The sequence below is a fragment of the Pipra filicauda genome, unplaced genomic scaffold (genome assembly GCF_003945595.2).
Source record: "Pipra filicauda isolate LSUMZ 115617 unplaced genomic scaffold, ASM394559v2 scaffold102_size2360937_pilon, whole genome shotgun sequence".
Lineage (NCBI taxonomy): Eukaryota > Metazoa > Chordata > Aves > Passeriformes > Pipridae > Pipra > Pipra filicauda.
Window position 1 is genome coordinate 2,287,742 of NW_024103463.1, and position 13,230 is coordinate 2,300,971.

A 13,230-nucleotide genomic window follows, 5' to 3' on the forward strand; every position below is an offset into this window, starting at 1 on the left:
GCTTCCCGCTCCTCCCGCCAGGGGCCGCTCTCCTCCCCGCCTCCGCCCGCCGCCACCGCCCCGCGCGATGCACGCCGGGAGTTGTAGTCCGCTGTGGCCCGGCGGGCGGCGCGGCGCGCGCTGGGGCGGCGGGCGGGGACTTCCTTTCCCAGCGGGCCGTGCGGCGCCGGCCCGGCCGTGCCTTTTGAATGATTTCACTGCGCTCGGCGCTCGCGGCGGGAGGGACCGGGAGGATTCGCGGCGGGAGCAGCGCCCGCCCGGCCCGTCGATGGCGGCCCCAGCGGGCCCTGCCGTGGCCGCCCGCGGCCCCCGCCGCTGTTAGGGAGCGGGCAGCTGGGCTGCGCCTTCGCCCCTTCGCCCACCGGCCCCCCCCGCCGCCGACATGTCGCTGGCCATGGAGGAGGAGGAGTATTCCCGGCTGGTGATGGAGTCGGAGCCCGAGTGGCTGCGGAGCGAGATCAAGCGGCTCTTCCAGGAGCTGGGCGAGACCACCCGGGAGAAGATCCAGGCGGCGGAGTACGGGCTCGCCGTGCTGGAGGAGAAGCAGCAGCTGAAGCAGCAGTACGAGGAGCTGGAGCTGGAGTACGAGACCATCCGCACCGAGATGGAGCAGCTCAAGGAGGTGAGGCGGCGGCGGCGGGGCCGCTTCGGGGCCCGGGGGTGCGGGGGGACGGCCGGGAGCCCGGGCCTTGTGCGGGCACGGCGTGTGAGCGCTGCCCCGCAGTGACAGCGCCGGGCTGCGGGCCGGCCGGGACAGGGAAGGGATGGGGTGGGGAAAAGAAAAGGCCCTTCTGCCTCGAGCCCCGCCGCTGTGCCGGGGATGTGCGAGGGAGGGGACTGGACGCTTTTCTTTCTCTTCCCGTCCGGCCTCGGGCTCTGGTGGCTGTGTCAGGCCGAGGAGCCGGGCCGGGGCTGCCTCTCCCACCCTGCCCGGGGCCGGGACCAGGGGGAGGTGGTAGTGCTCTCATGCCCCTGCTTTTGTGTGGAGAGAGGAATCTTGTGTCGCTGTTAAATCACTTCCTCAGTTGGGGACCACTGCAAAAATAAACCAGCACGTTTATTATTTATTATTTATTTATTATTTATTTATTATTTTTATTTATTATTTATTATTTAGTTCGCATAATGTTTGGTTTGGTGCAGTTCCGTGTCGTTGGCGTGTTTTTTTTTATTATTATTATTTTATTTTTTTATAAAGGAAAATCCAGATCTAATCTGTACAGTGGAGTAAGGTTTGTCAGGAGAAACGCTGTATTGGTCAATTGGCACATAAAATTTCTCTTGTGTAGAACGTGGGAAGAGTCACAGTACACAGACTGGTGGTTTGCTGTCCTTGTGAGCTGATCCCCTGCCAATCCACTCCCTACCGTGTCCCTTGGGAAGTTGTCTGACTGCCTATAGCCTTGGTTGGTCCGGGTGATTTGCTGTGCAGGAAAACCCTGGGCTGCTTTTCAGCTGATTTAGGCCTTGCCTTGATTGCAGCCTTCATGGATTTATTTGACCCGTTGCAAACCTTATCCAGTGGGGCTTTACTTTAACTCATTCAGCTGGAAATGGATTTCAAGTAAAATCAAAATATGCTATTTCAAAGGGCAAGTAAATACTTGGAATGGACTGGTACAAATTCAGTTGAATCTGTGAACGCTCTCCCTTCCTGCCTCCTGCGTGTCTTTTCGTTTTGTAAATAAAGCTTTATTTTGCTTTTGTTATGTTAAACCAGCATAAGCAAAGAGGTTAATAACTTTGAATTACATGGCTATAAACTTGTTAGCTAAATATGGGAGCTGAACTGATTGTGCTGCTGTTCCTAAAGCCACTTGAGGTAGCAGGGTTACAGCAGCATAACAGGAGTAGAGGTGTGGAAGCCAAGGGCAGTGGCAGTCTTGAAAAGAAGGTAAGAGCTATAGAGTTGAGCTCAAGGGAACAAAAAGTAAACTCATTAGGTGGATGGGATGGGAAACATGGCATGGAGAGGTGAAGGGGCTGCCCCAGCCTCAGTCAGCAAGGCAGTTGGAGCCAGGTTGCCTCAGTCACAGGTGGTGCTTTAGTCACTGGATTGTGCTGTGTATGTTTGGGCATTATGTGTTTTGGCTCTCAGGTGGAAAAAGGCTTGATGATAACGTCTTTTCACCCTTTCAGGGCTCCACCACTTGAGAAGCTTGTGAAAGAGATTAAAAAAAAAAAAAAAGAAAGAAAAAAATGGCAGGATCAGCAATGATTCACTTTTTGCTTTTAACATGCCGAAGGATTTGCTTTGCGTGTGCATGTCCCATTGTAATTAAATCAAAACCTGGGAGGCAAACAGTTCTGGGAACAGCTTGAAGACTGTTAGTTATCCCACACAGGGAAGGAGCACTGCTCCTCTAGCTCTCTCGTGATGCTGTGGGGGAATCTGATCTTGTAAAACCTTTAGCAGATGCACGAAGCGTGCTCTCAGAGGGGGAGTTTATCATCTTTGCTGTTTATGCAACTTCTTGTTTTCCCCCGGCACGGCTGGGGGAGTGCTGCACACCAGAGCTACCACAGGGCAAGCTCCAACCAAAAGGGCCTCTCCCCTGGGTCACCTGTTCTTGGGGAACGCAGGGGATTGATGGTGGCATGTCAGCCTAGAACAGGAGTGCTTTCCACCTCTTGCTTCTTAACTGTGACTTCGTGCAGCCTTTGAAAATACAGCCCTTTTAGTCTCTAGAGATCTTATTTTGTTCCTCCACGTTGCGAGACGTCGGCAGCACGAGGCCGTGTTAGGCAGGGTGCAGGGCAGGCACGCAGCACTTTCCTGTCCTGCTGGGTGTTGTAGATTTGGATATGCTTTATTTTGTTTCATCTTATGAAGCACCCCCATGTCATAGCCCTGTTCATACCGCGGGTAGATGGGCTCTGAGCATGGGAACTCTGTAGCACAGTTTGTTGAAAGTACAGGCTTCTCTGCTACAGTCATCAGGTCTTTCTGGCCAGGTTCTCCTCCCTGCCCCCCATCCCTGATTGTGGCAGATACACTGTTGTATCCCTTTGAGAGCAAAAAAATCCTCAGAGCTGTACCAAGACATCTGTGTACACCCATTGTTTGCAATCCAAGTTGTCCTGGTGAAAATGGAGAGCTGTCCTGTCCTGGCACGGAGGCTCCACACCAACCAGTTTTTAACTGGGATTGAATCTTCCCTAAGTTATTACTTTTACTTGTATGTGTGCTGACTTGATCTCATATCTTTTATGGTAATTTGGGCTGCGTTTCTTCTATCATTTTCATTTGAGAGAGCAAAATTTAAATACAAACTGTCTCCCCATCTTCAGTACCACCTTTGCTTTTGTAAAAGGGAACTGATTTCATACTTCATTGAAGATGATGATAAATGTTTTCCCTAGTTCAGAGAAATAAGCTACTGGCTTTTTTTGTAGTGAAATGCTACACATCACATTGTATACATATGATTTCCCTGATGATTTGTGGGGGAATGTAGCATGGAAGGTTTGCTTGAAAAAGGGGTTATCTGCTTTGCTTGGTACTTTGGAGTTGCTTCGAGGTGTCAGTCAGATTTAGGACCAACTACTAGCTCAGCTATGAAACTGGCTGCTGTTCAAAGCTCCTTTCTGATTGCTTGGTTATGTTGGGTTGGTGGTGGTAGAATTGTGTTTAAATCCCTAGGAAAACACAGGCATTGGGATTGATTATTTCTGTAATAATGTAAAGGTTCACAAGTAGACTGTGTCTGTTTTTAAAGTCTAAAAGCACGTGTCAGTGCATCACAGTGTGATATATATGGTTTGCATGTGGTTTTTAAGAGAGGAACAAGCTTACAAGAACACTGGCAATGATCTGCACTGGGCTCTTTATTTCTTTTTAGGCCAGCAGTGGCTCTCGATTCTGTTTTTCACCTTTAAGGATCATGCACTGACTTTATGCCATGCCATGACATCTCTGTAGGTGATTCCTGGGTAAACCTGGGAGCTGTCTTTGAAAGAAACATTCAAATAACACTCTGCTAAAATGGCTAAGCTAAAGTTACCTAACAAGCCAGTGACAGACTGGGATTAGACCCTCTGTGCTCATAGTTCAGTGCTGGATTGACTAAGGCTTTCTGTTTAATCATGGTAAATAATGATGTTCAGTAGCAATACCTCTAAGGCCTCAGCTATGCCTCTGCAGCCTCCTAATAAATATTCAGCTGTAATATTGATTCCTGCTGAAAGAGAAGGACCTTAATGACATTTGAGGTTACTTCTGACCTTGCAGCATAGTTAAAATCAAAGGGTTTAATGCATAAAATAAAGGAAATGTTTCTTTAAATAGACCATCTGGGGAGAAGTTTAATTCTGGTTATACGTACGTAAATCTAGAAAAAGTGCAACTGCAAATTGGGTTAGGGGACTGATACCAGTTTTGCACATACTAATAGAAAATGGTTATACTTCTGTGAACCTGTCTTGGAGATTTAATGGACTCCAACACCTGCCACACTTAAATGTTAGAAGAGAACACAACTGCTATCTCTAGTGTCAAATCAGATTGAAAACTATAGGTGGGAGGAGCAAATTATTCCTGTGTAAAATAAACTTCTTATATTTTGATAGTTGGTTTGCATGAAGAATAGAGGCACCTGTAAGTTTAATCTGATATCTACAGTGTTATAGACACTTAGTGCTGTGTTTTGGAAAAGCTGCTTTTCTCACATATCCTTCTTTTGCAAAAAAGTAAAGCCTGAAAAATTAAACATTCCAATTTTTCCTGCTGTACTGGAAATAGTAACTTGTAAGGCTTCATGTTACTGGCTTAATTTTCTTTACCAGTGTTCCTTGAACTCCCTTTCTTAAAAATAAGAAATAATATTCTTGAAGTGACGATTTCCGATTACTTAATGAAACTGCTGAGTGTTCTTCTTGGGCTTTCTGTGATAAAGTTCACTATACCTTATGTAATGGGACATCCATAAATATTTGGGTGAATAGCAAAGACTGCCAGGTGGAATTAATTTTTTATTTTTTTGTTTAGAAACATATTTCTGGAGAAGTGGTTTTCCATTAAGCTGCTGCAGTCTCGGCTGGGAGAAACATCGTGTTTCGCTTTTGGTGCCTTGGGCCAGAACAAAGGGCTGGCCCTGACCCTCCAGCAGACATTAGATAATTTGTTTCTAATTTTCTACATTAGAATAAACTCAAGGTTTCACGAAACCCAAGTTTGGAAACAGTAGTGCAATTTGCTACCTGTTTTTCCCCCCCGGATGTGTGGCAGCGCTGGGTGTTTCCTGTCCTGTGGAGGGGATACAGTTAAACTACACTGTGGAACCGAGCCAGATTTCCTTTATTATTTTTCTTCCTTTTGTTTTTGCCTTTGAATTAGGTCACTTCCCCAGTTTGGGTCACTGTACATGGTTGTGCAGGTACCAGCTCACCAAGGGCAGGTTAAAGCAGCACCAAAGGGGTGATGAGGAGCATCTTAAGCTGCTCTTGGTGCTGAGCACAGTGGGGGACAGCTGTGTGTTCCCACAGCCCTAAGGGGAGGTGTGTGCAGCCCCCGCTGTGTCAGACATCCTGCCTGAAAGTCTCAAACCCACAGCCCCTGGTGTTCTGTCACATGGGCTGCTGTGGTTTGCTCCTTACAAATCTTGATTCTTGGCTGTTGTTTCAGCATTTGTGGGAAAGCGCTCGGTGGTTTCAGGGCTAATACCCAATTTACCCCTTTGAATTTAGGGCTGTATTTCTTCTGATCTTCAAGAAAATTCTAATGATTTGGAAAATTGCCCCATTTCCCTGGGAGGGGGCAGGCAGGTGGGAATAGCAGTTCTCAGGTCTCTGTGCTGCCCTCAGAGTTAATGGATTCACCATTTCCTCTTTCAGTCTCTGCTGTGTAAGCTTGTGACTAATCTGTAGCAGCGTGGGGCCATAAGATGATTTCCAGAGGGTGATGCATCCTCCAGGCATTCGTTTGCTTGCTTCCTCTGCTTTTGGCAGACTGCAGAGAATTGTTTGTTCAGATCTGGTAACCCAGCAACAGAGGAATATAATGTGGGTTTGAAATATGATCTGCAAAACCTCAGCAGAGGGAAGTGACATAAATCAACTTTGCCATGCAAATGAATGGAGGAGCCTCCATTTCAGAGAAGAGCAGAATTTTAAGTGTAATAGCTGCAGACTCTGGCTTTTTTGCTTAGTTCCCCCTTCTTCCAGCTCTTGTCTTTCTTCTTTCCACCTCCTACTTTCCTCCTCCTCTTCTCTTCTCAGCTGTTTTCCCTGCTCTGACTGGAATTTCCACCAGGCAGTGGAGTCTGCCTTTACACCTCAGGTTTACCCCTCTTTGGAGTGGGTAGATGGGACTTACCTGAAGAGTCTGCTAAAAGCTGTGGTCCATCTTGCCCATAAACAGATGGATTTGCCACTGGAGCTCTGGGCATGCAGGGACCCACGTGGTGTGTAGAGAGACCTTTTCCTAGGACTGGCTTGGCTCTGGATGTGTGCCTGGGCATGGGTCTGACTGGGAATGTTTGGCCCCAGCATAGCTGAAGCTCATTGTGGGGATGGACAGGGATTCCCTGCAGTCCTGTGGCCATGTTTGGGAAGCTGCTGTGCCATGTGAGGACTTGTGCAGCTCTCACTGAAGCGAGTGGTGTGTCTGGTGGGGTGCTGAGCTGTGCTGGATGGCCTGGGCTCTGCGGGAGGCTGCGTTTCTTGGTGTCCTTTAATCTTCTCACCCCTCAGTTGCTGCCAGCGTGCAGTGTGGAACTTGGCAAGCTCCCAGTGTGGTGCAGAGTGCTGTGCTGTAGACAGGGAGACAGTATTTGGTAAGTTCATTAGGAAATCCCTCTGCACGTCCAGTCTGTCAGTGCTGGACAGAACTGAACCTGTATTTTGGCTCTGGTTCCAAGGCAGAGACGTGTATTGACCTGATGCCATCACTGGTGTCTGACCTGCCCAAACCAAACAAGTCTCATTGCTTCCTGTGCACAAAGAGCTTGTTACATCTGATTTTAGTTTCTTAGCAAGGTCAGAATGCTTTGTGTGTTTCTTGATAATCAAGGATGATATTCGTTTGGGGTTTATTCTGTTGTAAGAGGAGCCCCGAAGAAAAGATACAAAGATCCCCTGAAACAACATCTCTGCCAGAAGCTGGGGATGAAACTTTTTGACAGTGTGATGTCAGGAAGGAAAGGGAAAGAATGTGTTTGCAAGCAGTCAGTATATAATTATATAGTGTTCTTCTCTGATGTCATTTGGAAGGGGCACTTGGCCTTTGAAATAGAAATTGGCTCTTGTTGGATGAGTGTGACTGTCCCCAAGAGGCATTGAACAGAAAAAAGCAGTGTCATGTAGCATGTGCCCTCAGCTTTGGTACACACTATGAAAAGGAGAAAGGCTGTTTTGCCTAAACATACTTCCCTAAATAAATTTTGGTCTCTGACTTAGCAGAAATCATCCAGCAGTGGTCCTGATTGAAATTTTTCTTTGGCATAGTTTAATCCAGTAGCTTTCTGAGACTTTTATCCATGTGAGCAAAAGCTTCTGTCTGACTTGTGTCTTGGTTCACTGTGTTCAGCAGCTGTGCAGAGCAATTCCACTCGGCTCCCTTTTGGTGATGCTTTCAGAAAGTGTTTGGTTTTAACCAAGAACTGGTTAAAATCAAATATTCTCACCTGTTATAACTGAGATTCACATAAATAATCATTTCTCACATAAATGATTTCAAGTGGAGAACAGGGATTGATCTGTTTATTTCCAACTCAAACTGTCTTCTGTCCCTTTTGAATTTTGTGTAAATATCCATAATTTAATACCTGTAATGCCACTAATGACAAGGCTTGACCTATAACGAGATGTTATTTTCCTTTCAGTAAGTATCTATTGTTCCACGTGGTTCTTTTTTTCTTCAAGCTTTTGTGGCCTCCATCTCTGACATTTCTCACTCCAGAAGTCCAGTTTACACACTTGGTAATGGTTTTCACTCTGTCTCTCAGCAGTGTTGGGATATTCTCCTACATCTCTTAGTGGTGGTAGGCAGAGGATTATAAAGAAGGATTTGCATTGGGAATACAGCACCATATTTAGTGTGACAAAACGAGTAAGAAAATGCAAACCTTTGTGCACTCTCTGAGTACCCTTAAGAAGTCTTTGTGCTGGCCTTGTCCTCTAGAAAAATATGCTGATTTTCTTTTCTCCCTGTTCTAGTGGAATGATAAACTTTGTGATCTTAAATCAATCCAACTGCTCTAGCTTTTGTTGGCTGGCTTTGTGGTCTTTCATAACAATGTGGATGGTTGCTTTTAAATTTGAATGGCTGGTTGGTTTTGGAGATGAATGAGATCCTGTCATGTTTTAAAAATCTGTCTTATGTGTGCACAGCAGGTAAGGCTGAAGTGAAAGTGGGTTCTGTAGCAAACTGTATAGCTACGTGAAATCTGCATTTAAACAGTGGAAATTAGTTAACTTCAAGTGCCTGACAACCAGAACACTTTTAAGTTGAAAAATCCCCTTACCATGGCAGGTTTACTAGACACTCCTTTTGTGTTTGGGGAGGTGTTTCTTTCCCGATGGGAAGGAGAAGGAGTACAGTACAGTAGGTTGCAATTTCAATCATTACAAGGGGTGCATTTCCTTCATTGTGTATCTTTATTAAGAATTTTACTTAAATACAAAGTTTGCTGATTTTCTGTACAGTCACGAGTAAGATCCCTCTACCATCTGATTATTCAATTGTGACAAGATCCTCTGGGAATTCAGTGGGAACAGAGACCCAGTATGACTTTATTTCATAGGTGGGTTATGAAGGTCTTGCCAGAGAAACTAATTGAAGTGAGAGGGACTTAAGAAATCATTTTGTGCCATATGCTGGGCTTGCATGGGATCTGTGCTCTTATTTGTGCAGCAGATCTGTTCAGGGGAGACAAATGTGAGACATCTGCCCCTGTAGCCTCAAATACAGGTTTTCATTGCCAAAATCTTGGCTTTGGGCACTGCTTATTTATTGACAGTGTTGCCAGTCTTAAATGCGAAGATATCAGGGATTGTGCCTTTAAAAACAAAAAAATTACCCCCTAGAGTTTTTTTTGAAGTGAGGATAGAGGAAGGAGGAATTGAAAGTTCAGGTGACTTGTTTCTTATGTGTGCCCAGAGAGGCTAGAAAGTACCTGAACTGCCCCTGCATTTTCCCTTTCTCCTATCCTGTAGAGGAGGAATTCCATGACTCCAGTAGTTGCATTTTGAACGCCGAATAATTTAAGACCTCTGATACTCATGGGACAGTTTTGTATCTGGACGTGTGAAGCATTAACTAAGCATCTCCCCTGGTACAGATGTTTGTGCTCCTAAGCCCCTGGTATAAACAACTGCACCCCCAAACCAAGCCCATAATTCTGCAGCTGCCTTGGGGTTTATGTGAGTTAAGGTTCGTGTGTTCAAAGAGCCTCTGGTGCAGCTTTTCTAAAACCAGCGAAAAAGCATAGTCTGCACTGTGCTTTAACTGCTTACAAACTGGGAGATCTTAGGGGAATGCAGCTGGATCCTGAAAAGTAATGACCAGAACTGCAGTGACTTTCTTCCCCATCAGCAGGGAAATGATGTGCCAGCATTTCCTTGGAGCTGTGCCCCAGGGTTTGGTAGGAGAGCAGGCACTGCAGCGAGACACCCTCAGAAATACTTGGATTTTGATCTGCAGTAGTAGCAGCACCAGATTCTTGTCTTGTTTTTCTCCCTCCTTTATTTTAACTGGGTTGAGAATGTTTTGTGGGCAGAAAATGGGAATGTCAGTTCTGTGAGCACAGCTGTTTTAAATAAACTTAAGCCAGTGGCAGTGTGTTGAACTCTCTCCTTTTGGAAATGGCCAAAACTGTCATGGAATTGGAAGAGCTCATTTGGTTTTTGAAACAGCAAACTTTTAAAACTGTTGTCTTGTGTCCTTAGTTTACAGCATCACAAATTTCCTTACTGTGTCAGTGAGGCTATTAAGGATGTTACTCTAGTTCAATTTGTGAGAAAGTAACTTGAAGGAAAGGGATTTTAGATTTTATGTTTTGCTACTGGACTTTAATCTTAAATTAACGTGCATTCCTTCTTCAATCCTGTTTAGGGTATGAATTTCTAATTCTTGTTACTCCTGTGGTGAAAGGAAATACATCCTGAAATACCAAAAACCTATTGGCATGTAAAGTTTAATGTACTTAAGCAATTCTTGATGAAACTTCCTTAAATACAGTCCATGAGTCAGTGCTGTCTCTCCCAATTGTGCTACAGTACAGGCAATTAAATACTGAATGGATGGACTTGCCTGCTTTAATGTGACCTTGGTGAACCACATTCAGAAATCTCTTTGAGCACATCAAACCTAATTGTGAACACAGATTTCCCCATGGCACACAGTGAACACAATGCAGAATTCTGTATTTCACTGGAAGCTAATAAAGCATAAACACATGTGGAATGTCTTGAAACAGGAGGCAGCTACTTGTATTCTTATTCCTTTCATGTGTACCTACATATATGTCTGGTGAATTCTTGCATGATGAGAAGACTGAAGAAGCTCGAGTCTCTTTTTTGCATATGATAGCTAAACACAGGAAGAAAACATCTTTAATCTGCTGCTCTTCTTAAGAATGGATTTTGAAAGATGCTTCTGGTCGTTCACTTCTTTATAGTGAGAGGTCATTCTCTTATGTAGACCTTGGCAGCTGGCAGCTGAGCAGTGGGAAGGGATGAGGAGAGCTGGTGACTGGGCACAGAACTTGTGTACCCTGAGCATGGTCAAAACATTCCCGACTGCCCAAGGAGCATCCTTCCTGGAGCTGTGCTGGGGGAGGATGTTGCAGCATTCCTGATGCCTTTTGCTGTCTCACTCCCCACCCATCTCCCCCAGCCTCCCTGCCCCCTTGCCCTTCTAAAGTTTTGAAGAGGTTGATGTGTCTGCTTCCCAAATAACCTTTCTTGGAGAATTCCATTGGATCTGTGGAAGGATTTCTGAAGGCATATTTCCCAAAAGTGCACTGGGTAGTTGTAGAGGTGCCTCTTTTTTTGGCTCCTTGTCATTCCCTGCTTGCCATTACATGGAGGTTTAGCCCTTTTGTTCAGATCCCTTCTGACTACAGAAACCAAATTCAGTCTCCTAATTTAATATGTATTTTTGGGGAATTCTGTTTGCTCTTAAAATTGCTTTGCGCTCAGAAGATAAAAGGGAAGGAACACATGGAAAAGACAACAAATTTTTTTTTTTTTGTAGGTTTTTTTTTTCTCAGAGGATGCTGTTTTCTCTGGGCCTCCTCTGCCTGTAACCCTACATGTATTGTGCACTTGAGAGCCACAGTCTTCACGGATTTGAAAGGGAATCTCTGAGATTGGGGGGGTAACCTAAGCCAGACAGGGTTGAGAACTTGGAGTATAGCAGGTAGGTGTGTCTGAGTTCCCCACTCCCCAGTGGAAGGTGAAACTGGAGTTGCTTAATTCCTCAGCCATCAGACTCCAGCCTCCTTCCTGCCTTCGGCTGGATGCTCCTCTGTAAACCCTTGGGGCTTTGGGGTTGTTTTGGGACTACTGCTGATTGTGAAATTGCTGCAGTTGGAGAGCAGGAGACTTGCCATAACCTTTATAAAGTCTCTCCTTTTTCTATTCATGGAAGGGTTTTTCCGAAAGGTTTTCAGAAGCGAACACTTCTGTAAAAAAAAATTTAAAAAGTAAAAAAAATATTAGGAGTTTTATTTGAAATTTAACATTCCTGACCTGTTACCAGCCTGTCATTCTTAAAATGTTAGCAATTACTGTATGGAATTGCTTTCAGTTGTGCATGTATGCCAGGTTTTGTCTTGCATGAGTTTATTTATATAATAAACATTACATGATAATTTCTATATTCACTATATTAATGTTATAGCAATACCAGGTGTAGAAGTATATGCACAATTGGCTTTAAAAGTAAATTATAAGTTTTGGGCCAGGATACTTTGTCTAAAGCATAATTAGCAGGAAAGAATGTTGTTCTGCCCGAGGACAAGTAATGTCCAGGCAACAGGGCTGCTCTTGTGACTAAATACTCTGAATACTATCTCTAAATGCTAATCACTAAACTCCAGCTGATGGTGGTCTTACACCAGATCTGCCTGTTAGCAGCTTGGGGTTTGTGTATCTTCTCTTATGTCTTCTGGCTCTTGGGTGCAGTTTGAGGGCCTGAGTGTAACCTCTGCTGGCTTCCACCTGCAGCTCTGTCAGGGGCTGCATTTCAGACACAAAATGCAAACTATAAGGCAGCTATTTTTGCAATTTTCTTCTTTTAGAGGTAATTAATACTTTTTTCTTTTTTTTTTTTTTTCTTATGACTGCAACCTATGTTCTCTACTAATTGAGTCCAATTTAAAGGTGGGCTGAGGCTAAAATACCCAAACTAATCCCTGGGAAATGAGACCACTTGCACTGAACTGGCTAAATTAGAGCAGTGTTTGGGGAATAGGGTTGTTTTAAAACATTTCCCTCCACCCCCACTGGTTACAATGAAGTCTTGTTCTAAGATCATTCAGTAATCATAGAAATATTTTAAGAGCACATTGGAGTCACTTGGAACAAATCCAGCTGTGGAGTTGTTTAGCTCCAGCTCAAGTGTTATTTGTGTTGCTACAGAACAGTCCATAAAAACTAGAGACTGAGCCATAGCACATACATAAATAACCACAGACACATTGTGCCATGTTGAACTTACTTTCTCATTTTCTATTCTTTGCCCATAGGTTATGGGCCAAAGAATATCTTTGGAGACATTCAAATCCCAACTGGACAATGTCCTGAGCAGGTTGCTGTTGGTGACAGGTTGGGGTAGGTGGTCTCCAGAGCTCCCTTCCAGTCACCAGTCTCAACAATTCTGCTGCTTCCATGTGTGTGTTTTTTGCATACTGCATTTCATAATATGCTCTACAGTTTAGGATGCAGTTCTGAAGTTCCAACTGGTTTTTGTGGCTCACCCCTCAGCTATATATAGTCAGTGAATACTCACTGAAGGGTTGAGTAGCTGAATCTAGATTTTAGCAAGTGGAGCATGTGAGATATGTTAGTTGTTTATCTGGATTTCAGGAGGGCTGAAGGAATGCTGGCTCCTGTGACACTTGCAGCATTACATCTTAGGAAAGGAATGCAGGGAAGAGTTGTCTCTTGTCACTGTCAGGCATTTCATGGGCATTATAGTTTTATTCCTACATGTGGGCTTTTGCAGTGATCCTACTAATCACCCCCACGTTCAGGAGTTTTGAAGCCCTCCTCTCATCCCTGCACGTG

The 13,230-nt window shown here is 44.8% G+C and overlaps 1 protein-coding gene across 1 annotated transcript in view; it reads left to right on the forward strand.

Annotated features, from left to right (window-relative positions):
• Positions 1–229: 229 nt before the first annotated feature.
• The window catches only part of BICD2 (BICD cargo adaptor 2), a 62,418-nt gene continuing 49,417 nt past the window's right edge, over positions 230–13,230 (forward strand). The window contains exon 1 of the mRNA XM_039390732.1: positions 230–622. Coding sequence (XP_039246666.1) covers positions 383–622 — 240 coding nt within the window. The 5' untranslated portion in view covers positions 230–382. The remainder of the gene's footprint in view (positions 623–13,230) is intronic.